Source organism: Lissotriton vulgaris, chromosome 1_1, assembly GCF_964263255.1.
Source record: "Lissotriton vulgaris chromosome 1_1, aLisVul1.2, whole genome shotgun sequence".
Taxonomy (NCBI): Eukaryota; Metazoa; Chordata; class Amphibia; order Caudata; family Salamandridae; genus Lissotriton; species Lissotriton vulgaris.
The window spans coordinates 372,386,590-372,413,789 of NC_141685.1; the positions used below are offsets into that span (position 1 = coordinate 372,386,590).

The 27,200-nt window shown below is 49.0% G+C and overlaps 1 protein-coding gene across 8 annotated transcripts in view; it reads left to right on the plus strand.

Annotated features, from left to right (window-relative positions):
• OSBPL9 (oxysterol binding protein like 9) overlaps nt 1-27,200 on the plus strand; it is a 1,205,712-nt gene that overhangs the window by 865,636 nt on the left and 312,876 nt on the right. For all 8 annotated transcript variants that reach the window (XM_086952425.1, XM_086952427.1, XM_086952426.1 and 5 more), the window contains one exon: nt 12,483-12,657. In XM_086952425.1, coding sequence (XP_086808551.1) covers nt 12,483-12,657 — 175 coding nt within the window. The remainder of the gene's footprint in view (nt 1-12,482; nt 12,658-27,200) is intronic.

Genomic DNA, 27,200 nt, shown 5'->3' on the forward strand with positions numbered 1-27,200 from the left:
AACTCACAGCCAGCCAAACACCAGAACACGCTGACCATCAGCTGAACTACATTTCACACACAAACTTACCCTGGTGTCTAGTGGCTTCAGATCCCCTTGTGGCTGGATGGGCCTAAAAATATATAGCCGATCTGCTCCCAAGGCGGGCAGAAAAAGGCAAAATATTCACCCCAAAGCCTCTGGGGATCCACTGGACTTTCTGCACACTATACCTCTTGTTGGTATAGTATACAGGCATGCTTTCTCCCTCTATCGTGGCTACGGAGGAGGGAGCGTCTTATGCTATGGTGGTGAGAAGGGCAGCTTAGGTCCTTGGCCTTAAGCGGCTTCATTCAATGACGACCAAGACTAACTTCTTGACAGAGGTGCTACAACCCGGAGTTTCCTCCTAGAAACCCTTACTCCCATTTAATGAATCCCTCATTGATGTCCTACTGGGAACCTGGTCCAAACCCAGCACAGGGGCTCCTGTGAATAGGACGATTGCCCATCGCCCTGCTCCGGGCGTCTTACATTTCCTCTCTACCCACCCTCTCCCCTGAGAGCCTGGTAGTCCAGGCATCTATGTCTCAAGTCACTTTCTCTTCCGCTCCCCTGGATAGGGAATCCAAGAGGCTGGATAGTTGGGGCAAGACATTTATTTCTCCAAACTCCTAGTCTTAGACCATGGGTGTCCTGTTGGTGGCAGGATCATCCATCACTGGCAGACCATCACATTGGATAGTCCAAAGGAGCTATTCCCCCCTCTTCGAGATCAGCCCTTCCTCAATGCCTCCATCCTATGACCGACTGACGGATGATCATTTAATTTTACTCCTGGTGGAATTCATGACTTTCTTGGATAAGGAAGCCATTGAGGGGGGTTCCGGAGCCAGAAGTAAGCTGTGGGTGCTATTCCGGCTACTTTCTAAACCCGAAAAATGACAAGGGCCTTCATCCTATCCTAGACCTACGAGCCCTCAACTACTTCCTCAAAAATTAAAAAATTCAAGAATTCCTGTCTGCCCGTGGCCCAGTAAACTGGATGGTAGCATTGGAATTGCAGGACACCTATTTCCACATTCCCGTCCTGCTTGACAATAGGCACTACCGGAGGTTTTCGGTAGGCCACAAGCATTTTCAGTTCACTGTTTTCCCTTTTGGCCTTACCAGAACCCCTCCGGTCACAGTTCATCTGCGCAGTTTAGGAGTGCCAAAATTCCCCTAGCTCGACAACTGGCTGCTCAAGGTGGGCTTGTCCCAGGCTGTCGTCTCCCACGTCCAGACTACATACCTTTATTCCCTGAGGTTTACTAACAATGTGCTGAAGTCACACTTGGCTCCCTCTTAAACGCTCCCTTTCATCGGAGCAGTTCTGGATACAGTGCCGTTTAGAACTTATCCTCCTGAACGGCGTGTGCAATATAATAAGGCTATGATACCAATGTTTCAGCCTCTATTCTGGATTTCGATGAGAATGACTCTGAGGCTGCTGGGACTTTCCAGATGGAATATGCGGGCTCTGCAATGGGACCTGAAGTTCCAGTGGGCGCAACATCGGGGGAATTTCTCCTACATAGTCTAGATCTCGGCGGGAACTGCAGGAGATCTGCAGTGGTGGCTGATAAACGGCGATTGGGCCAAAGGCATACCCCTCTCCCTTCCCAACTAGATCTCACAGTAATGCCAGATGCGTCACTTCTGGGATGGGGCGGCCATCTGGGAGCGGTGGAAATCCGAGGACTCTGGTCTCTGTCAGAATCTGGACTCCACATCAACATGTTGGAGATCTGAGCGTTCCAATTGGCATTCAAAGCTTTACTACTCGCCATCAAATGAAGGCTAGTTTAAGAGTTCACAGACAACACCACCACCATGTAATACTGCAACAAACCGGGCGGAGTGGGGTCGTGGACACTTTGTCAAGAGGCCATGTGTTTTTAAAATGGCTGGAACAGCAGGGCATTTTCCCGGTGGATCTGCACCTGGCAGGTTTGCTGAACGCCAGGGCGGACTAACTCAGCCATCTATGTCTAGCGGATCACTAGTGATTGTCTCCATCCGGTGGTGGCGCAAGGTCTCTTTCGGCAGTGGGGAGAGCCTTGTTTAGATCTGTTCACCTCTGCAGAGATCGTACGTTGTCCGCAGTATTGCACGCTGGAGTTTCCTGCTCTCACTCGGTGGTGCTTTTCTTCTCGAGTGACCTCAGGTCTCCTTTACGCCTTTCCGCCCATACTACTCCTGCCCAGAGTTCTCAAGAAGATCCGGAACGACTAGGCACAAGTCATCCTTGTAGCTCCGGACTGGGCATGGAGAGACTAGTATCCTGAGCTTTGGTAAATGATCATTGATGCTCCGATTGTGCTGCCCCTTCAGGAGAATCTTCTGTCGCAGCAGCTGGCGAGGGTCATCATCTCGAACTGATCAACTCTATGCCTTCTTGCATGGAGATTGAGTGGCGACAATTGATTTTGATCTGAAGTCTGCAATACTATTCTGGCGGCCAGGCTTCCCTCCACTAAGACTGTATACGCCTGCGGGTGGAAAAAAATTGTAATATATTGTACAGAAAAGTCTATTGACCCTCTTTCTGCTTCTCTTTCTGATATTTTGCTTTTTATTTTATTCTTTGCCCAGCTTGACTCTGCCCTGGGCATTTTGAAAGGGTTTGCCTTCCTGAGGCTGCCAGACCAGCCCTCCTTACTAAAATCATCCATTGTACATAGATTTTTTAAAAGCCTTGTACATATGTTCCCAGCTGCCCCTTTCATTATGCCTCGGTAGGACCTTAATTTGATTCTCACTTTCCTAATGTGCGCTCCATTCGGCCCCTTCACAATTACCCCCTCCGGCTGCTCACCATCAAAACTGCCTTCTTAGTAGTCAGTTGCATACTTTAATCATCCAAACCCTCTTTCTCACAATATACCCTGACAGGTTGGTGCTTCGCACTAGGGCTTCTTTCCTTCCGAATGTGCTAACTCCATTCCTTGTAGGGAAAATCTATCACCTTAGCCACTGTCTACACTCCTCTGCATCCCTCTGAAGCTGCGACTCCACAGCCTTGAGCCAAAAAGAGCGTTGTCATTCTACCTTAACTGCACAAAAGAGCTCCAGGTGGACAACCAACTCTTCCTGAGGTACGTTGGAGCAAAGAAAGGTTGTGCGGTGCAGAAGAGTACCAACTCCCGTACACAGGGTGCCTTAACCAGCTCTGCCTCGGCAAACCGGCAGTCTCCATTGAAACTCCGAAGCAGATGCGGCGATACTGCCCACACTCACTGGAGTAATGCGATCGTGCATTCTCCAACAGCTGGCACACAGCACCCAACAGGACTTTCTGCCATTAAGCAAACAGAATTGATCCCGCTGGTGCCAGCCACCCCCAAAGTCCTTATGCTGAGCGCCCTTGCGCCTATAGTGAACCGTTGATTCTCTGCCACCTTAGAATTGTAAAAAAGGTGTGATACATTATTATCAAGACAGCAATGCATTATTTGTTTGTCCTGAAGATGATGCCTATATCTAATGTTGGCATCTAAACGTCGTCGACACCCAAACACCCTATGCACCAGACTGAAGCTATAACACATTGTGCAATGGTGTTAAATGATTAATTTGTGTCTGTCTATACTGAGTACAAGTGTACAGACCCATTTTGGCTTGCCTTTTGGCCAATTCTGTGTTCATTGTTCTGTCTTGTGTTCTTTGGGTCACGGCTGTGCCCACTTGTCATTTGAATGTTTTATTTGATACTACTTTTGAAAAATATTATGAAAATAAATTCTTGTCCGGCTGGACAAAAGACATACATTCTATTCTAGTGTATGGTTATCTATCACACTGTATTTCCCCTGAATAGGGACCACTGTTCTCTATAACATAAGGTCTCATTCCATCAGAGCTAAGGCTGCTACCACTGCGTTGCAACATGGAGTCCCAGTCCTGTAAATCTGTGAGGCAGCAACGGAGGCATCCCTGCACCTGTTTACCAAAATTTCTGCCTGCATAGTCAAGTCCACAGGGACGCACGTTTTTGCTGCTCAGTCCTGCAGGATATTCTAGTGTAAATTTGTCTGCCTTCCGTCCAGGGGATGGCATTGCTTGGGTATCTATTCAAAGGTAAGGAATCTGCGGCTAGATGTCTCTATCGGATGGGCAAGTTACTTACCTTTGGTAATGCTTTATCTTTTAGAGACATGATCTAGCTGCAAATTCCTTACTGACCCGCCCATCCTCTCCACACTGCAGACAAGTTTCTATGGTCAGGGCTGTTTCCTTTCATGGCCCTAGTTTCTTAAAATTACACTAATGTCAGTACTGTTCATGGCCCTGCATTTCTGGCGAAGAAAGTCGTGAACAGTAACTGACAACAGAGGTGGTGCCTATATTATTGGCGTGGATGTCACATCCGGCGTGGGGTATTGCTTGAAGAAAAATCTCCTGGATCCCATCTGACGCCTGAGAAATTCAAAGGTAATGAATCTGAGGCTAGATCATGTCTCTACCAGATAAGGCGTTTTCCAATAGTAAGTAATTTGTCCTTTGCTACTACTCTACACTATCCTAACGCCCCTAATTTGAATATTTAGGTACCCCCCTGACAAAAGAACTTTAGGTTTACCTGACTAAAGGAGAAGAGGACACTGAAGGGACGATCAGCGCGGGTACTGAAGACTGATGTGGACTTTTGGCGCCAATCTCTGCCTGTCTGCTCCAGACTCGACAGTTGCAAAGACCCAACTCGTCGTGCAACAGTGTATCCTCGAAAAGCCTCAGATGGTTGCCGGTAAAAACTAGCCAGCATCTCCCTTGGAGTGGAGGAGCCCTTCCCATGCATCCTGCAGGCATGGACTGCGACGTCCAATTCTAAGAAGCTGCTGAACACCGAGTCCACAGACGCAGGAGCCACTCAGGAAAAGGTCTGCATACTCGGAGGTCTGATCCATCTTCTTACCAAGTTTAGAGATGCTAGTATCTGTACTGCCCTCCCTGCATCAATACCCTGGGTACTGGACCCCTTGACGCAACCAACTATTGTATAGAGTGCCATTTGGACTCCAACAATCCAAAGACTGACCAGCTGATGAGGAAGATCCGCTCAGCAGTGACCAGTACAGAGAGCGGCCCAGCTGTCCTGTTTTGTTCTCCTTCACAGATCCAGACCGAGAAAAGTGACCGCCTATGACGGACAAGGGCCAACAGACCAAAATCCTTTGCACTCAAGCTCCCTGGCCTGGGTCCAGAAACATCGACTGCTCCCCCTTGCTCCCAGGTAACTCATGGACTGAGCTCCCCACTGGGAGCTCCTGGACTTGTCCCCAATTCCCCCCCTATACAGGCAAATTCTAGGAGCCCCCCTCATTGCCAACGGTGTAGCATGCGAGGCTACTAAACCCATCAAGCAACTCTGCACTCGGACACACTAGGGCAGGTAAAACTGAACTGCTGGTGGAGCTTGGGACCGTGGGCTCCTAATACCTCATTGCCTAAAGGGGACCCTTGAAATCCTATTCCAAGTACCTGCAGGTAGTAAATGCTCTTCCCTCCATAGTAACGCATCTTTTGCTAACATTGCTAAAAACTGTAAAAGTGATAAGTTGAAAAGTACTTACCAATTACGAACTTCTTGATGTTGAATTATGTGTGTATGTGTCATTTTTCTAAATTGGTGTAGATCTCCTTTGAGTATGTGAATAATTTTTTGAATGTGTGTGCATTAAATGCCTAACACCCCCTCTGATAATCCTATGGCTGCTTGACCACACTACCACAAATGGAGCACCTTGGGATTGTTAAAGCAAGCACCTGTTCACTTGTAAGGGATTACTGGACTCTTTACACAACATAGCTCCTCTTGGTATACTTTATTAAGAGCCAGTTTCTAGAGGGGTGACAATGTGTAGGAAAGTGCCCCTTTTTGACATGGCCAACCCCACTTTTTGCCTGATACCTGGTGTGGTTTTGAATGAAAGTGCACTAGGTGCCAGCTAACCAGGTCCCCAGTGCCAGAGTTTTTTCCCCAAAACTGTACTGGTGTTCCACAATTGGCACAACTTCAACCAGCCTGTAAGTCCCTAATAAATGGTACCCCTGGTACCTTGTGTGTTGGGGCTGAATTGGGCCCATTAGTGCTGCAGCAAGATTTGTGCCACCCTAGGGGCCCCACACCCAGGTCATGCAAACTGCAATTGCAAGCTGCGTGTCTGGATGCAGACAAAAATGAAGAGTCGGCACGGCATCCTTCCTGTGTGCTATGCCTACAGACACTGAGTGAAGGAGGCTGGCTTAGTATATGGTGCTCACTAATTTAAGTGAAGCACCTTGCACCAATCCAGGCAACCCTTATGGTGGTTTTAGTGGTCTTAGACAACCATAGAAAGCAGCTTTCAGGCTTACCCAGAAGGAGTGTTAAGCAGCTTGGTTTTCCATATCTAATCATGTGGTGTAGGTTAAAGAGAACCACATTGCATATATAAAAATATGTCTATTTATTCCACAACACTCACTAACACATTGGTATCTCTCCTACCCAGAGATATCGAAACAAATGCCCAACAATATTTCAATTGCAAATAGGTGAGTAAGCACAATACACAGTGGTCTCCAGGGGGAGACCAACCAATATACTAAAAAAGGGGAATGGGAACTGTGATCAAAGTCGGAATTTGAAGCAAGAGACTCAGAAGAGCTGGGGACACAAGGAACCACTCAAGGTACGTACCCAGAAACCCCTCAGAGGCTGTGTGCAGAGTGGAGAAACAGCCACGTATTCTACAGAAGTCAACAGGAAAGTCGCAGTTGCAGTTTTTGAAGAAGGACCTTTTCTATTGGACCCTGGAGAAACCCCATGGAAGACAGAAGGTTGGAGAGTCACCCCATACGTGGATACCGCAGGAACCAAGGTACCTACACCAGGCAAGCTGGCTGCATAGGTGCGGCGTGACGTCTGAAACTGCCATAGACCACAAAGGAGGACTTCAGAAAAGATGCCACTGGTGAAGACTTTGTAAGAGTCTAGTGGAATTCAAGGGTGGATTCTTGAAGAGAAGACCCTTCAAGTAGACGGGACAGAGTCAATGCCACTTGGAAGTCACCAGGAGGTACGGAAGAGCAATGCCTACAGATGTCGGAAGGTGCAGGAGTGATGATGGTGATGTTGTTGTGCAGCTGTAAGGACCAGGTGATGCTGAGGCAGACCAGGAGCCGTGCACGAGCTGTCCCACGTCGGACTTCGAGAACCAGGTGTTCGGTATCGTGCTGTAGTAAGTACCATCAAACCTTGGCAGCAGCAACAGGCATGGAAAGCGAAAAAGGAGTAATGTTGGGACCAGCAAGGACCAAGGGATTTACCACAATCAAGAGAGTCAGAGCAGACCCTGAGTAAGCAGGGGAGTCCACTGAAGCAGGAGAAGACCCCCGATAGGACCAACAGGCCAAAGACACAGGAGTCGCAATAGGACCTTGAGCAGCTCACCAAAGATAAAGGCCCTCAGTGTAGAGGATGTGGTGAGAACACTAATCTTGGCAGAAAGAGATTCTGGAACTTCTTGTAGCCCAAAGACCTCTGGAGTGCAGAGCCAAGAAGCCTTGGCAATGGCAAGTCGACAAGGTGCACAGGGGTTCGGTCCCAGCGGTTCTGACGAGAGATACTGGCCTCAAAATTACAGAGAGGTCATGCCTCGAGGGAGTTGCAGAACCACCACCTGTGTTGCTGAGCCTTTCGAAGTCAGTGGGAAATCAGGAGCAGCAGACAGGTCAGCTTCATTGTGGTGCCTGCAGATGCAGGGGGGTGACTCCTTCACTACAATAATATTACTTCAGGTGTCCCTAATGCCCACAGGTCTGTTGAAGATCCGGGAAAAACACAGACAATGGAGAAGACTTTCAGAACAGCGAGCCCAGGAGCAGCAAGTGTCTTCTGTGATGCAGTGTTGGTTCCAAGAGAAGTCCCAGTGTCCAGAGCATCAAAGAGTGACAGGCTTTCAGGATCGAGTCTTGCCCACGACAAATCTGAGGACCCACCCACAGGTAAGCCCTTACATAACATAGGAAAAGGGTTTGGATGACTCAGTGGTTCTCCCAGAGGAGGGGCTGGACAGAGTGGAGGATACTCCCATGTCCTTTGTCCAGTTCAAGCCAAAGCGGGAGCCAAGGGCTCCCTGAACTGGCTCAAATCAGAGTATGCAAGGCGTGCACCAAATGTGCCCTTTGAAGCAGTCTGGTGGTGCTGGCAAGCGCCCCACCCAAGCCCAACACACTAAGTCCTGTATGGTAGGAGGTCATACCTCCATGTGACAGGTAATCTATTGTTCTACCTTCAACTGCTGGAGCTCAGCTCAGCAGAATCGTGTTTGGGGTTGGCAGCAGCACTAGCTTGCTGGCACACCCTGGAAGGCTGTTACTGGGAGCTTCCCAGAGGAGCCAATCAGTGCATGGAATCATACCTCCAACACCGATAACAGTGTTGGGGTATGATTCTAGCATGTTTGGTACCAGGTTCAGCACAGCCACTATATAGTTAGCCATCACATAATGATGGATGGCCACTATATGTATAAAAATGGATGGCCGCAACTACAAAGCCTGGAAAATCGACTCCAGGGTTTTTACGGGTGTCCTGCTCATGCAGGAGCATCCATACACTTACAACCCAGCTCACTGCCTCCAGGATTGTAAGGCCTGCCTTAGGGGTGAATATAGGTTTTAAGTGTAGTGCCCTTACATAGGCTGCAATGGCAGGCATGTAGTCACAGTTTGAGTGGTCTCTCATGGGTGGCACAATTTATGCTGCAGTCCATGTGAGAGCCCTGGTGTACCTATGCCCTGGGTACATTAGTACCATTTACTAGAGGCTTACAAGGGTATACCAGTAGCCAACTGCAGAGGTACAGAAGTACTTACCATGTCAAATTTAGGGAGGAGGCACAGTGACTGGGGTCCTGATTAGCAGGATCCCTGTCAGACTAGTCATAAACAGGATACAGTCTTTGCAACGTGATTTGTACGTTGCAATGTCTTCACCACACATTTGTTACTTCGCATTTGTTTAGCACATATAGGCCTTTACCACACATTTAAGGGAAGTATGGGGGGGTTAGGGGATCTCCCCCCAAAAAGACCTTATAAATGTACAGGGAACCCATAACAAGTTCCCCAGCCCTATGATGGCTTGACTGTACCCCAATATGTTTGATACCAAACATCTCGTCTTTATAAACACGCACTGATGCCAGTGTCCAGTTTATTAATAAGCGCACCCAGATGGCACCCGAGAAACCCCCCTGAATACCTACCAACTACTAGTGGGGTTACCGAGTGGTCTCAGCCAGCCTGCCACTACTAGACAGGTTTCTGGCCTCCTAGGGTGAGAGCCTTTGCTCTAGGTGGCCGGGAAGACAGCTTGCTTTGGCCGACGGTGTTCACACCTCGTCAAAGCAGGAACTGCTTTCTAGGGCTGAAAGCTTCAAAGGCCATGCCACCTTTAAAATTCGACCCAAGCCTTTCCAGCTAGTGGAAGATGCCAACTCCTCTGTCCTCTCCTCACTTTTTGGCGGGACAGCAGGCAGATAAATTAGTTAGATTAGAAGGTGTCCCCACGCCTAGCCAGCATTAACCATATGGTGGGGCAGCTGATGTGGACCCCACTTTTCACAATCCTCCATCTTGTGTTAGAGAGAATTAGCCTATTAGGATCAGGGTTATGCCCTCTTCCTACAGTAAGTGGTCATATGGAGGTTGTAGTCACCCTAAAGGTAGGTAGGCCATTTCTCCAACCACGTACTTCCCCTAACACCTCTAATTTGAATATTCAGGTGGCACCCCTCAACCCAGAACTTCAGATTCAACGGACCTTAAGACAAAGAGGACAAAGATGAGCTGCTGGTCCTGAGAACTGAGTGCTTTCCACTGAGTTTTGGCGGCGAACCCCTGCCTGCCACTTTAAGACTTTGCAATTGAGGTTAACTATCTCGTCCTGCTGCTGTTTGGCCTCTAAGAACCCCAGAGGGGTACCAGTCTTCGCAAACTGCCCAAGAACTCCCTCGAAGTAGAGGACATACTGCCCCGCAGACCGTAGGCACTGAAACCGCAGAGTCCGGTCCACTGACTTGCAGCTCCCCGGACCGACCAGCGCATCAACCGAACAAGAAGAGATAGTTGTGCTCTAGAAGGTCAGATCTGTCTCCCCACCGAGTGTGGAGGCTCTATAGCAGGCCATGGCCATGCAGTACCAATCCCTGGGGTACCGGATGCCCTGCAACCAAGATCGACATCGAAGAATTCAGTCAGCACTCCAACTGTACCAGAGCCTAGCAGCTGTTGAGGGACATTAAGACCCCTGAGACCCACTTTGACAGTTGTCCAACAGTCCTGAATTTACTCCTGCCAGCTGCCTGCCCTTAACTACAAGGAGCACCTTCACACACCGGGGCTGGCAAACCTACTTGCTCTGATCTCAGCCCACCGGGCTAGGTAGCGACGAACCGGCTGTGCTCCCTTGGCCCTAAGACCCTAGTGACCTAGCACCCCATTTGGAGTTCTCGGACTTGCTGGCAAGTCCTATTGGGCAGCCTGTCTTTAGAGGGCCCCCCTTCCCCGTAGCGCACCAGTTACCAACTCTGAGCTCCCAGTGGAATTCGGGACGCATCCGACGCCCTGTTTGTGAAACATTGAACCTTGGCTTCCTGCTGTTCTAAACCCGAAAGGTGAACCCTTACAAACGTTGAACTATTTACTTATCTTAAGAAATACTGTACTTACCTTTTAACATAGTTCTTGGTTCGAAAATATATATAAAAATAATTGATATTTTTCTAAATTTGGCTCCTATTTATTCTTTGATTTTGTGTCTTATTTATTGCCCCTGTGAGTACAATAAATTCTTAGCACTACCCTCTGATAAGCCTAACTGCTCTCCCACACTACCGCAAATACAGCATTAGTATACTTTTGCCTCGGTCAACCAGTTGGTGGACTCTCTGCACAGAGTACTTCTTTTTAGTGCACTATATAGAGAGCCATCTTCCTACACCATGCCAAAAAGTGGCACTTTCCTCACACATGAAATGGATGCCTGTCTATGGTGTATGCATGTGTCTTACCAATCTCTAGCAGATTTCAATTCACATTGAAAGATTGCACATGGTTTGTCAATAGTTTTGTATGCTAATGACACCCAAATAGTACTGCCCATCTCTCCAGAACACTGTTCCAATTCCCACCAACTTGCACACTGCTTAAGGGAGGTGGCTGATTGGATGGCCAGTTGTTGTCTCAAACTTAACGGGGAGAAGACTGAGATCATATTTTTGGGGAACAACCTTAAAAATCAGTCGCTGTATCCCTGTATCCCTGGTGGGACTGTTTAGAAACCACGCCCAGTCCTGAAAAATCCCATAGAGAGCTTCAGTGTCTGTCGAGGTGAAATGGTGCTTGTGATAACATATGTATAGTAAAATGTCGCATCTGAAGTAATATTGGTTGTGTGAAAACTCAGTCACATGTAAATTTCCGCAGGGGGGATCTTTGAGTATCGCAGGGCCGGGAGTTAGTATATAAGTTGGTTAATAAATTCATTGATCTCTTGCATGTTATCAGATGTCGACAGGGTACAAGTTACCAGTTTGAAATATATAAAGAATAATTAGGAATTTATATGTACTGCAATATGTTCCAATTAGTAGTATGAGTATATCTGTAAGAAAGGGATCTCTATCTTCCCTATTTTATGATGTAATGAACAATTGTGCTATGCACGTGAATGTAGACGATTGTTGTATGCTACAACTAGTTAAAACTAATAAACAGATCAAACAAAAAATAGAGAGCTTGGGTGTCTGGCTAGACAACAAGCTCAACATGGAATTCCAAGCGAAGAACCTCTCAGCGGGTTGCTATGGCATTCTCATAGTGCTCTGGAAAGTGTTAGACCTCTTTCATCTCTTTTCCAGAAGGCTTATTATAGAGGCACTAATAATATCTTGTCTGAACTACAGAAGCTTTGTATTTGGTTCCCTGTGCTGAGTATTTTAAAGGCTTCAGGGCATGCAAAATACTGCTGCCCACATTCTTTTAAATATTCCCAGGCTTCAATCCGTAAGAAGTGTACTAGCAGACCTTCACTGTCTTCTGATTAAACAGCGGGTGTAGTTCAAGGCCCTCCGTATTGCTCACAGGGCCTATCACAATAAAGTTCCATAGCTATTACAATCTCCAGTTGAGCCCTAAATGTCTTGTGATGGACCAAAGAAAAAATTCTCAGAGGCAGGTGAGGAGGCCGTTGTTTTTTTTTCCGTACACGCCTTCCAGATTATGGAATTCCTTGCCAGACTGTGCAAAATGGAACGATAATCTACTTGTAGAAAATCTGTGAAAGATTGGCTGTTGAATGGGTTGGTGCTAGTTTGATTTTAGCGCTGGGACACCCTTGGGTAGCCACACTCTCTTCAGATCTGAATGAATAGAATGGAAATTTTAAGCATGAATTTTGTTTTATATTACAGCATTGGAGAACACAAGGATCCCAAAGATCGGATGGTACAGGTGGTAAAATGGTATTTGTCCGCTTTCCATGCGGGACGGAAAGGATCGGTTGCTAAAAAACCATACAACCCTATTCTGGGTGAAATCTTTCAGTGTCATTGGGTCTTGGAAGGCACTGAAAGCGACGAAATTTCAGTGAGTTTTTCTATTAGTAGTTTTACCTTTTTAAACGTGTGTAACAGTAAAATGGATTTAATAAAAGCAAATGTTTTAAAAGTCTTGTATTTAGGTGATTGCAGTGGATGTTTCTGTCCCCTGCTATACTGCAGAGTATGTATTTCACATTTAGTTTGCATGCCATAATATTAAGGTTGTCTGTTACCATCCACCCCTCAACAATTGTACTCTTCAACTGTCAGGAAAGGTGTACGGCAATTGCAACTGTTTTGATGTATAACCTGTGTGGGCCTTGGCCATTTATGCAGGGTCATCCCAGAACTTTTTGCCTTCCTCTTGTATTGTTTCTGACCTGTTTTTTTTGGTTTTATGACTTTGGGCACTTTAGCACTGATGATCAGTGCTCAAATGCATAGGCTTTCTGTGTAAATTGTGATTATGGATTAGTGATTCCATGATTGGCATATTTGATTTACTTGTCAGACCCTAGTATAATGCACTGTGTGTGCCAAGGGCCTCTAAACCAAATGCTACTAGTAGGCTACAGCACTGATTGTGCCACTCACAGAAGCAGCCTGTAAAATGTAACTCTGGCGTGCCATTGCAGAGCCAGTGTGCAGTCTGGAACTGCCATGTCGACTAGGCAAGGGCACCCATTTGCCAGTCCTTAAACCTTCCCTTTTCTACATATTAGTCACCCCCAAGGTAGGCCCCAAGGTACCCCTGTGGGCAGGGTGCATTGTTTGTGAAATGTAGGACATGCCCTGATGTGTGTGGCATGTCCTGATAGTGAAATACTGCCAATTTCATTTTTTCACTATTGCATGCTATCTGTTCCCATAGGGCAGAATAGGAAGATTGTTTATAACATCTTATAAACATAGCTGTCCCTGGGAACAAGAAGAGAAAAAAAAGTTTAGTACACCTGAACTCAGAATGTTAAAATGCATCTTTTAGTGTGGGTGATTTTTAGGTCTCGCGACCTATCAATGCGCGCAAGCGGAGCGAGAATTCAAGTGCTCGAAATCCTCGTCAAACCAAGGGCTTCTTGCGCTGCGGTTTCCATTAAGTTCACGTGAATTACGTGACCAAACAAGCACGCGCATTCACGGCCGCACAGCACATCAAAGGGCTTCGCCCAGCGTGCGCTCTGCAGCTTCTCCTCCCCTAATTAATCCTGGCTGGCTGGCCTGCCGTACTTTCAGTTTCCCGGCCACTCTGCATTATCAGGTACGTGTTGGTGACGCATTATTTTTTCACTTTGTCTCCGTGCGCCGCTCATTTTCTCTACCATGTGTTGCTGTCTCTTCCGTGTACTTCTTCCTGTGTTGCTGTCTCCCTCGTGCTTTTCCCCCACCACTCGTGTTGCTCTCTCCCTTGTTCAAAGGGTCGTGCTTTATTTACACACATCCTCCAACCCAACACCCTTTTTTAAAATTTCTTGTTTTTTGCTGTGTCTAGTATTGATTATAAGCATGCCCCAGTGCAGAGCTTTATGAAATACACACATCGAGGCCGACCAAACTTAGCCCCACAACTCGTGCCTATGCCGCCACTGTTGGGTGTTGTCTTGCCATTCTCAAACCGCAATGCACTCTCTTTCGATGCCACCACCGGAGGACAGGGTTGCCGCACGTGCACGTGTTCTCTTCTTTAGCATGTCTCTATGAGAGGCTCCTGTTTAAGTAATGCAGGCTCACTGGCCAGGGGGTGGGGTATACAAAGGATAATGTTCGAGGCATGTGGGCTGCTGAATTCATATCTGTGCATAGATCGCCACCTAGTGTTGGGTCCGGATGATTGCACATTGTTGTCCTGGAAGAGTCTTCGAAGTATCACGAGATAGGTGGCTCCTCCCCTGGACTACAGTGCGCATGGGCATCGCCTCCATCCCCAGATTGTTTTTTTCCGCCATTGGGTTCGGATGTGTTTCGGTTCCCTCTGTCTGAACCGATAGTTGTTCAACTTCTAATCGAGACCAAAAGGTCTCTAGGCTGGGCGTCGGTATAGTTGCGTACGAGTTTCTTTTCTGACTCTCAGCTCCGATCTCTTGCTGCCCTTCCACGTGCTTTCGGCGCGGACGGGCCTACACTACACTTTTTGCTATGGAGCGAACTCCGTTTAAGAAGTGCCCGGTGTGTAACTCCAAATATTCACACCTCGACGTGCACCCTGTGTGCAATACATGCTTGTCACCGGATCACCATGAGGACAGCTGCATGGCGTGTTCGAAATTCCGGTGCAAGAAGACTTTGAAGATTCGTCGGGCCCATAGGCTCCAGGCTAAGTTATCGACTGCGGCGCCCCCACCAGACGACATATTCCAGGAATCGGTCGAGGTAGAAGACGACGGGCAAGGTTCGGGCTCTAGTCCCGCGTCCGAGGGGGAGACCTACGACGCGGGTGAGGAGAACTTTGACGAAGTCACCGACGAGGTAGGGGACGACGATCAGGCATTTGCCACTATGGGAGATAGCTCGGAGGAGGAGCATCCCCAACCAGACTCAGGGGTTATTCCCCTTCATACGGCCCAGGTCGAGGGATTGCCTTCGGGCCTTACCCAAGATCTAACTATGAGTCCTACGTCCCCGCCTCCGGGCCCGGTCACGGACATTTATGAGACACCACTTACGTTGAAGAAAACGAAAGTGAAGCCAACTGGTCACGCACCCTCGGATGCGAAACCGAAAGTGAAAGTTGCGCTGGTGAAGAAGGTTCTGGAGGCGTCAACTTCCAAGAAAACCAAAATGGCCGACTCGAAGAGCCACGCCAAGATGGCCGACCCGAAGCCCTCGGGGTCGGTGCCGAAGGCGAGATCGTCCGACGCGGCTGCGTCGGCTCCGAAAGGGGTTGTGGACCCGAAGACGGCTCCGAAGAAGCGTCAGGGCGACGACGCGCATAGCCATGGGGCGTCGGCCCCGAAGAAGGCGCCTGCGGGTGATCAGGCTCTAGATGCTGAGAAGTCGCTCGAGCCGGTCAAGCCCTCTCCGGCCTTGACGAAGAAGGTGGCGGAATCCCTGCAGCGGATTCGAAAGGACAGTGTGGTTCCCGCTTCGGGCACTGTGGCGCCAAAGCTCACGCCTAAGCCTGCGAAGGAGCAAACGCCTATCCGTTTCACCTTTCCTCCCAAGTCGGCGCCGAAGGCCTTCGCGCCGAAACAGGGTGGACCCTCGAAGGAGGTATTGGCACCGAAAGCTGCCTTGGTGGTGTCGAAGCTTCGACTCCAACCGCTTGCTGAAGAGGAACGTCGTGAGGTAATCATCGACGCCAACACCGGGAAACTGTCTCTCCTCAAGAGGAAGATCACGACGGAGCCGGCGTTGGAACATTTTAAGATCCCTCTCAAAAACAAAAGAGACTCTGCGGACTCTTCGGCGCTGGTGGAGCCGGTGTCCCCACAAGCCCTAGGACTCTCGCCATCGCATTCCGCCGCCGGCGATGCGGACGAGGAAGACGCCGAGTACAACTATCCGGCGTACTCGGATCCGGAGGAGGAGCACGAACCTTGGTCAGCCGGAGGCGACCCGGAGGACCCGCAGTCGGGCCAGGACGCGCAACTTTTTGCGGCGAAAACGTCCCCGACTGAGGACTCAGCGGCCTTTAACGCTCTGATCGAGAGAGCTGCGGCTAACCACGACGTCGAGCTACACTCGGACCCCGTGGATGTGGACTTCCTTTTCGACACTTTCTCTGTAGCTGAAAAGTCAGTCAAGACGCTGCCGATGCTTAAAGGTGTGCTTAAACATGCAACGGAAGTGTTCAAGGAGCCCACCCGGGCGCGTGTGGTCAACCCTCGCATCGACAGGAAATATAAGGCAGCGCCCACGGATCCTACATATATCAAGGGACACTTGCCTTTGGACTCCTTGGTTGTTTCCAACGCTCGGAAGAGGGCGAACTCTCAAACTACTGGTGACGCTCCTCCCCCAGACAAAGAGTCCAAGATCTTTGAGGCCTCAGGCAAACGGATTGCTGCACAGGCAGCTAATATCTGGAGAATATCTAACACACAAGCCCTACTTGCACGTTATGATAGGGCCCATTATGACACTTTAGAGGCCATACTGCAACACTTGCCTGACCAATACAAGGAGGCAGGAGAGATGCTGATTCAGGAGGGGAAACTCATTACGAATGCATCCATCAAATGCGCACTGGATGTGGCAGAAACAGCCTCCAGGGCTGTCAATACCAGTGTGTTGCTTAGACGCCATGCCTGGCTTAGAATTTCAGGGTTCAAACCTGACATCCAAACTACAATACTGAATCAAACAGTGAATCCTGACCATCTGTTTGGCCCTGAGGTGGATGCCACCCTGGAGAAAATGAAAAAAGATACGGAAACTGCCAAGTCTATGGGGGCTTTACAAAGTCAGCAGTTTCGGAGTGGTTCCTTTCGCCGCTCAAATTCCAGAGGCACCTCAAGGGGACAGGCATCCCAGTCCACACAATATTACAAGACTAACACCCAAACCTCGTACAACAACAAGGGTAGAGGTGGTTACAGAGGCAATAACGTCAAGGGCAGGGGACGTGGAAACAATAGCTCCAGGTCCACCACCACCAACAAACAGTGACGTCTTGTCACTGCCCCCCGACCACACAACACCGGTCGGGGGGAGACTCCAGCAGTTCCTGCCGGCGTGGAAGTCCATCACCACGGACAGGTGGGTGAGGTCTCTTATCCAGTACGGGTACTGTCTAGAGCTTACTTCCATTCCACCGGACATGCCCCCAAGGAGCCGTCCTATGTCAGGCGAGCACTTGACCTTGTTGCAGCAAGAAGTTCTAGTCATGCTGCAAAATGGGGCGATAGAGCTCGTTCCATTGCAAGAGCGGGGAACAGGGGTTTACTCCCTGTATTTCCTGATTCCCAAGAAGGACGGATCCCTCAGGCCAATCCTGGACCTCAGGCCCCTAAACTGGTACATCCTCTCGGAGCACTTCCATATGCTCACGTTGCAGCAGGTGCTTCCCCTGCTTCAGCAGGGGGACTTCCTGGCTACGCTGGATCTGAAAGATGCCTATTTTCATATCCCCCTGCATCCTTCCCACAGGAAGTATCTCAGATTCACGATTTTAGACCAGCATTACCAGTTCAGGGTTCTGCCGTTCGGGGTCACCACGGCACCAAGGGTATTTACAAAGTGCCTAGCGACTGTGGCGGCGCATCTCCGTCGCCAACACGTCCACGTCTTTCCCTACCTGGACGACTGGCTCATTCAGGCAAGGACAGAACGACAGTGCGTCGACCATGTGTCACGCACCATTCATCTCCTGCACGATCTGGGATTCTCTCTGAACTACCCAAAGTCCCATCTCCAGCCCGCCCACGTGCGACAGTACCTGGGCGCGACAATCAATACCCTGGCGGCCACCGCGCAGCCAAATTCAGTGAGAATCGCCAGTATCCAGGCGCTGATCCTACGATTCAGACCCCAACACTCGCTTCCAGCGAAGGTGTTCATGCAGTTGATAGGCATGATGGCCTCCTGCATCTCCATTGTCCCGCACGCGAGACTACATATGCGTCCGCTTCAGGAGTGCCTTGCACGTCAGTGGACTCAGGCTCATGGGCAACTGACAGACCTAGTGTTGGTGAGCGGTCGGGCATTCAACTCTCTGCATTGGTGGAATCCACACAACCTTTGCAAGGGCCGACCATTCCAAGAGCCTGTCCCACAGATTATCCTGACGACGGACGCCTCTCTCCAGGGATGGGGAGCGCATGTACTCCATTACACTGTGCAGGGACTATGGACACTACAGCAAAGGAAGATGCACATCAATGTGTTGGAACTGATGGCAATCTTCATGGCCTTGAAGGCGTTCAAAGTACATCTGTGCAACAAAGTCGTGTTGATCCAGACGGACAACATGACGGCCATGTACTACATTCAGAAGCAGGGAGGCACACACTCTCCACAGCTGTCTCATCTGGCTCAGAGCATGTGGAAGTGGGCCATTCAGAGGAACATCTTCCTCATGGCAGAGCATCTCCCGGGCAAGGACAATCAAATGGCGGATCTGCTCAGCAGGCACAGCCATCAGATGCACGAGTGGGAGATACATCCATCAGTACTCCAGCCGTACTTCCAAAGGTGGGGTCATCCAGAGATAGACCTGTTCGCCACAAAGGAGAACGCAAAATGCCAAAGCTTCGCCGCCAGATTCCCACACCCCCAATCACAGGGCAATGCGATGTGGATGAACTGGTCAGGCAGATTTGCGTACGCTTTTCCCCCAGCACCTCTGATACCGCTGGTGGCACGCAAGCTCAGGCAGCACTCGATGACTCTCATCCTGGTTGCTCCGACGTGGGCTCGCCAACCATGGTACACCACGTTTCTAGAACTGTCCGTGGTGCTGCATCAAAGGCTTCACCTCACTCCCAGCCTTCTGACGCAGAGCCATGGCGACATTCAGCACCCAGATCCGCAACAGCTCAACCTGGCGATCTGGCTCCTGAAGTCCTAGAGTTTGGCTACCTCAATCTTCCTCCCGATTGCATGAACATCATTCGGGAGGCAAGGAAGCCCACTACCAGAGCTTGTTATGCGGCTAAATGGAAGAGGTTTGTCATCTACTGTGCTAACCACAATATTGACCCGCTAGATGCTTCCATTCAAAACATCATTTGCTATCTTTTCCACCTGTATCAATGCAATCTGGCATACTCTTCCATCCGCATTCACCTGTCTGCTATGGCAGCATACCTCCAGAATAGGCAACACCTGTCACTCTTTAAGGTCCCTGCTATCAAGGCCTTTCTGGAAGGACTCAAAAGGGTCATTCCACCAAGGACACCACCAGCTCCAGAATGGAACCTCAATGTGGTTCTTACGAGGCTGATGGGTCCTCCCTTTGAGCCACTGCACTCTTGTGAGCTTCAGTTTCTGACTTGGAAGGTTGCGTTCTTAGTAGCAATTACATCGCTACGGAGGGTTAGCGAGCTGCAGGCGCTCACCATCCAAGAACCTTTCTTCCAGGTACATGCTAACAGGGTGGTGCTCCGCACTAACCCTAAATTCCTACCCAAAGTGGTATCCCAATTCCACTTAAACCAGACAATTGAATTGCCGGTGTTTTTCCAAAACCCAGAGACGCTGGCGGAGCGCATGCTCCACACCCTTGATGTTAAGAGGGCCTTGATGTATTATGTAGACAGGACAAAAGATTTTCGCAAAACCAAGCAGCTTTTTGTTGCTTTTGCCACACACCACAAGGGAAACGCTATCTCCAAAGCAGGGATTGCTAGGTGGATAGTAAAGTGCATTCAGATCTGTTACGCTAAAGCTAAGCGCACCCTCACTATCCCACCGAGGGCCCACTCCACCAGGAAGTTGGGGGCCTCTATGGCTTTCCTAGGTAACATTCCCTTAGAAGATATCTGTAGAGCAGCCACATGGTCTACCACACATACTTTCACTAAGCACTACTGTGTGGACGTGCATTCCAAACAGCAGGCAGCTGTTGGTCAGGCTGTTCTAAAAACACTTTTTCAGACTGCTGCAGCTGGCACGGGCGGCCGCCGCTAATGGAGGGACTGCTATGTATTCTATGCACAGATATGAATTCAGCAGCCCACATGCCTCGAACTGCAAATGCTACTTACCAGTATGCATCTGTTCTTGGCATGTAGGGCTGCTGACATTCATATCGCCCACCCTCCTCCCCGGCGCCTGTAGCAGCTGCAGTATTCATTCATATATATACATATGCTCATAGCATGGTCATCACTCACATTCTTCACTCCATCTCTGCCAATGGCTAAAAACAATCTGGGGATGGAGGCGATGCCCATGCGCACTGTAGTCCAGGGGAGGAGCCACCTATCTCGTGATACTTCGAAGACTCTTCCAGGACAACAATGTGCAATCATCCGGACCCAACACTAGGTGGCGATCTATGCACAGATATGAATGTCAGCAGCCCTACATGCCAAGAACAGATGCATACTGGTAAGTAGCATTTGCAATATAGGACATATACGATAATATATAGGTCGACAGTACAACTTGTCTCAAGGGGAACTAAAATATCTTGTATTCAATCGCTACTCAAGAGATGAATCGCAGCGGGCGTTAATCAGTCACGACACGACAAACCTGTTAAAAGTACTTTGGCACTGAATGACTTTGTATTTTAACATTTTAGGTAAAATAGCCGTATTTTGCTACTCAGAAAATCTTTGAGTTCTTGCTTCTCTTTAAGTTACATCTCTCGCTGTTATCCGCACAGTTGTCGGGGTTTTTTCCCCCGAGTTTTCCTGTCATTGAATATGCAGATCCGCCATTCATCAGCCAGTTGTCTTGCTCAGTCTAGCGCCTAGAAACGGCGTTATAAAAAGATACGGTTTACTCATAGGTCTCAAATGCTGAACCCCGTTCACAGGGAGGGGCGCGTCGGGCAGTGGAGACAAGTCCTCGAAGCACAGTGGGAGTGATGAGAGATGTTCTCACAGGGATGTTACAGCAGGAACTACTTCCACACAGAGGGGCATGTGGCACCGTGGAGAAGTGGGCTTACAGGGGAATGCTCTTGCAACAGAAACTGCTACCATAGGCCATAAGGGGGCAGAGCTGCGACCACTCAAATTACGTAAACAAGGGTGCTTGGTTGCATGCATGGCTGCATGGTTGCAGTGGTACCAGCCATTTAGTCCGTTTTAAGACATGTTCCAATTATCAGGGCCGGTCCTAGGCATGGGCGGTATGGGCAGATGCCCAGGGCCTCGCACTCAGGGGGCCCCGCCGCCGGCCCCACAGAGTAGACCGCAGAGCAGGGGGCCCGATATGAAATGCGGGAAAAGCGCTGCGCGCACTCGCGCAGGCAGTAAGGCACTTAGAGGGGCCTCACATCTTCCCTTTCGCCCGGGGCCTCAGAAGGCCTAGGACCGGCTCTGCCAATTATATAGTTTGGTGCTGGTAATTTTACACATTATAGTTAGTTTTTATGATACATGCAGCCTCACCCCCTCACACCCTCACCCTCACACACACTCACCCTCACACCCCCTCACTCACCCTCACACCCCCTCACTCACCCTCACACACCCACTCACCCTCACCCTCACACCACTCAGTGCTACAACACATATGTGTGTGTAGGTGCAAATGCAATGTTCTTGGATTTTCGTCACAATAAAATACACTGAACATAATCTTCACAAAATGTATTTACAAACGTTTAAGCTATTGCCATTATAAATTACAATAACTTTTATTTAAGTATTAATTATTTACAAAATTAAAAGCCATTGTTATTTGTAATATCAATACATCTAAGTCACGTAAATACAACACACATTGCATTACAAATGCTATAGGTGTCACATTTGCGAAAGGTAAAACTATTGATATTGTAACTGACAAAGCTATTAATTTTGCTATTTTCTAAACCAACACATAAATTAAAAAAGTGTCATTTACAGTGTCATTTTCAATACAATACAATACAATAGGTGTCACATTTGCGAAAAGTTAAAACTATTGACATTGTAACTGACAAAGCTATTAATTTTGCTATTTTCAAAACCAACACATAAATTAAAAAAGTGTCATTTACAATACAATACAATACAATTCGAATCGCTCAAACTTTCCTAATGCGAAAAGTTAAAAGTATGGGCATTGTAAATCACAAAACAAAAAAATAAAATGTCATTTAGAAAACCAATAGCTCAAACTTTCCTACTGCGAGACCTATTGGCAACGCCAGTGCTTGTTACATTCTGTGTTTGAAAATACCTCTTTTGGAAAGTAGGTATTTTCTTTCCTAACCATCAAGTGTGCCTCTGCTAGGTTTCTGTATTGCATGTCTGGCTTTTGGATGACAGGGGCTGGAGAAGGGATGTGGGTCTAGAAGTCTGATGAGTCAGGGCTGGGCTGAATAGATCTGGATTGCATTTAGAGTAGGGGAGGAGATTTCCTTTCACGTGCCTAGGCCTGGGCTGCCTTCACCAATGCTCCAACTCCTTCTAGGAATCTGCACCAGTGAGTACAGGACTGGTTTTGGCTGGGTATAGACACTCTCTCCCTTCAGAGAACAAAGGATTTGTGTGTATAAAAAGTGGGGCCCAGACCCCAGACTTTTAGATCACTTTTGGGAAATCAAGAGGAAACCTTTGCAAAGGAGAAGAGCCGGAGAAGCTGAAGAGGGATACTGCCCCTGTGCTGTTTGCTCTCTGGAGTTGGCTTTCAGTAGCTTTCTTGCTGCCACGGAAAGGAGAAAAGGACTCGCTGTTTTGCTTTGTCACCTGCTTGAAGAAAAGATCTCCAAGGGCTTGGAATTGAGCTTGCCTCCTGTTCTACAGTCTCAGGGACACAAAGAATTCACCCCTTCTGTCTCCTTGCATCTGGAACTGCTGTTTCAGCTGCTACAGATGGACATTGCAACTCTGGCGAGCGACGCCGTAACCTGCCCCGAGGTCGTTAGAGCTGCTCCGACTTGCGACTTAGGCCCGACGCCTGCTGTCGTGCCGTATCGACTCCAAAGCCGATTTCATCATCGCGGAGCCAATCCACGACGTGGGTGATCCCCGAATCCATCGACCTCGTATCATCGTAAGAAACGGAGGCTTTGGCGCCATCGTGACGTCACCTCCCCGACGCAGTAAGGAACGGTTGTCTCGCACTCTCGTGCACTGCAGTAAGGAGCAGAGACTTCACCTCCCCTGGGGTCATAAGGAACTTACGCCGCGCAGCGCCAACGAAACATCCCCTCCCGACGCCGTGAACTGTCTTTGTTTTCATCGTTTCCAAGGTACTGTTCTTTGTGTGCCTGGCGCCGTACTTTGAGATTTTTACCGGTCACTACGCCGTTATTACTCCGGGTGGAGTTATTTGTTGCTAAAGCTTTATTTGAGTAAATAACCTATTTTTAAGGATAACTTGATAACTGTATTGTGGATTTTTGTCGTTTAGTCTTGTTTTGGTTTAGATAAAGTTTACTTATTTTTCTAAACTGGTGTGGTGTCCATTTGTAGTGTTTTCACTGTATTACTGTATGTGTTCACAAATGCTTTACACACGGCCTCTTAGATAAGCCTGTCTGCTCGTGCCAAGCTACCAAGGGGGCGAGTAGGGGTTATTTTAGGAGTGTACCCCTTTACCCTGACTAGAAGTACGGGCCTCTATTTGGACAAAGGTACTACCTCTTCCACCTAGAGACCCCCATTTCTAACAGTGGTGGTCTGCGGTGAGGGTCATGGACTACTGGTATTGTACAGACCGTTATGCAACCACATACTGTTTTTTCTTTTTTCTGGTGTCCACCTGGGAGTATCTTTCATACTGAGACTCTGGTTAGTTGTTGCAAAATGGAACTTGACTTCTGGCACATTTTCATCTACACAATGAGGGAGCTGTGTGTGTTCTGTAAGGAAAGGGGGCTGCCTTTGAAGAGAAGAGAAGATTCAGGCATCCCTATTTCATTATGAGTTACCCCGTTGGGGGCCAACACTATCAGTTGAGTTTGAGGAGGAGGACTTCCCTGAAAGTGAGGGAGAAACAGAAAAAGATGGCTGGCTTCTTGCTTGTGAGCAGAGACTTAATGAGGAGCTAGAGAGGGCTGAGACCAAAAGGGTCTTAGCCCAAGAAAAATAAATATATGTAGCTCAGGAAGTGAGCTTGGCTGGGTTGGCGGTGGAGTCCAGCTCAGATGGTGGCAGCACAATTTAGTTATCTAGTGCTTAGGGAGTAGTACACACACCTAGAGCTGTGGCGGCTGACTTAAAGGAGGGGGTTAACATACACCAGTGGGTTCAAGGATATGACGTAGCTCCAGTGGTGCACAGTGTCCTTGAGGTGGATTGGGGAACTGGCACATGGGTTCATAGTCCCTAGTGGTGGGCCGGACACACTTCTGACTCTAGATGAGTGGTGCAGGAAGAGGGGTTCACCATGGTAGAAATCCTGGTGTGTTAGTGTGGAGACCGCCCAGAAGAGTGTGGGTTGAGTGACAGAGACCGCCAGACACCGTCTTGCCAATCTCAGGAGAGTGGTGTGGGGTTCGTGTGTGACGCTATTGATGGTAAGGCAAAGGATAGCTTGGTTAACACCTGTGTGGGGTTGTATGATTCAATTTGCGGAGAACATCACATACATCACATACATCACATCACATATTTTAAGTTCTTGTTTTCCAGAGATATACCAACGCCTGGTGGAGTGTGAGTTCTCTGACCCCAGGGAGCTCCCACTGGAGGCACAACTTTTGGTGGATTCCAGAGCATCTGAAGAAGCATCTGGGGGTGATCCTGAAGGAGATGGCTCCGGTTCTTTCCAACCCAGTGTGTTGGGGGGAGGGCTGTGGTAACCTAGATCGGTCTCAGAGTAGTGGGGGGATGTAGGGTCCATGTCCTGTCTCAGAGGAGGAGGATCGGGAGTGGGCTGTGCCCGAGGTGCCCAAAACCCAGTCTCAAGGCCTGGTTGGTTCCATGAGGGAACACCAGGAGGGGGGGGGCTGGTCTGTACCGGGAGACTGTCCCCTGAGGGGATCCCAAGATGTCAGTTGAGCTGGGGAGACTGCTGTCACTAGAATTCCACCAGCTCTAGTGTCTTGCAGGACCTCTTCAGTGGGGAGAGGGCATGAGTCCAGATAAAGGGGTGAGAGGGGGACGTGGTCCCCATGGAAGGGCCAGTGGGTATGGGGTTGCCAGCTCTGAGGTCAGAGCACCCCAGGACTGACCCTGGTGAGGCCACTTCTGGCCTGGGAGATCTTCATGCTCTGTCAGGTGGACATTAGGCTGGGGTCCTGCGCCAGGCAGACTCTTGCACAACTCCAGAGGAGTGTGTTTCCCTTGTGGGGAAAAAGTCCAGGGTTGCCAGGCAAGGGCCAGCCTAAGGGTACAGACCCGGGCTTGGAGGGCCGGGTTAAGGGTGTCCCCTCTCACCTGGAGGAAGGGGCAACTGCTAACAGTGCCCCTACCGGTTTGTCTTCTGGTAAGGGGGGCAGGGAGAGGAAAGCCTAAAACCTGACCTCTTCCCAGTGTAAGGGTACAGACCCTAGGCTGGGATCCCAGTTGCAGGATAGAACCCCTGAACTGGTGGGTGAATTGTGCAGGACACCTGCCACAGGTGCCCTGATAATTCTGGAAGGGGGGTACCCCTCCAGGTGGGAGGGTGCAGAGCCCCAAGGAGGAGGAGGTGTGGCAAAGCCCACCCCAGTCTCCTGTCCAGCCACCAGATACAGACCAGGGGCTGGTGGGTCAGTGTCAGGATGTCATATCTGACCTGACAGGAGGGAGAGTGGACGAAGGGTGCCAGGCACCTAGAGCTACTGCTCCCACCACTCTTTGACGAAACAGAGGTTGTAGAACCATGATAGGCCTGGAGCCTGTTTCTCATCACTGACAGCTCTCAGTGGCCACTGTGGCTTGCTGTCCTGGTGGACAGAGTTGCCTCTGGGAGGGGTACAGGAGTCACACCCCGTGGGTGGACTGGGCCGTACCCCTGCGATGGCCATGTGGGTACTGTCTGTCTGTTGGGATACACCTGTAAACAAGTTAGAATAGGTGCTGCACAGATGGTGCCCACAGGTGAGGAGAACGGTTCCCCATGGGTTAGCTTAGTGGGCCCTGAGAGTATGGACAGAGGGATCCAAATGGGTTCAGATTGGCGTTGAACTGGGGTATGCCCCTGCAGTTGCGGGCCAGGGTCCATGTTCTATCGCCCCAAGCAGGGAAGCCTACCAAGGTATTGATTAATCTACCCTGGCTTTAGGCTGGAAGGGGGTTGTGTTGAACCTGGCCCTTTTTGCAGGGTCATCCCAGAACTTTTTGCTTTCCTCCTGTATTGAAGGCATTTTCTGAGCAACATAAACTCAGGTCTGGGTGCTTAAAAGCTAGCAAATGCTGCTTTTGTAAATGATCTTAATCTGTGATTAAACAGTATAGCCAGCATTGTTTTCTCTTCCCTCCCTTTGTATTTGGGCATGCTTATGAAGGTTCCTCCTAGCAATAGATCACCTCACATTTCTATCCCCACTGTCCCAAAAATTCCAAAAGCGGTTTTGTTATAGGTGAAAGATTGGGGTTTTGCATTCCCGGAAGCATCTCAAATACCAGACAGAGGTCCAACTGCTTCCATGACCAATATTAGAGTTCCACCACATCCACATCGTCAGGGGCGACTGCAGGTCCCTTGCTTATTTTGACTAGTGGTTTAAAGGGGCTCGCCACTGTTGCTCAATAATAGTGTACATACCAGGTGTTTGATCAGGAATCCAGTATTTGGCATAGTGGCCTGTCCAATTAAGTAATATAAATAGAAATCTGAAATCGTTAGGTCCCCTTCTTTCATTAGTCTTGGAAGGGTCAATCATTTGATGCGAGGTTGCGCTACACTCACACTAATATAACCAGGAGTTGTACAGAGCTGTCGAAAGAATGACAAAGACAACTTTACAGAGATACTGATGAAGTAAAGAAATCGCTGCATTATAACCATTTCATGAAGCGAGAACTTACCCTCTCAAAGCTTTCCAAAATCACCTGTCCGGCAAAGCTGTTTTGGTTCGAACAGACATGACAGCTGTGTATTACATACAAAAACAGCATG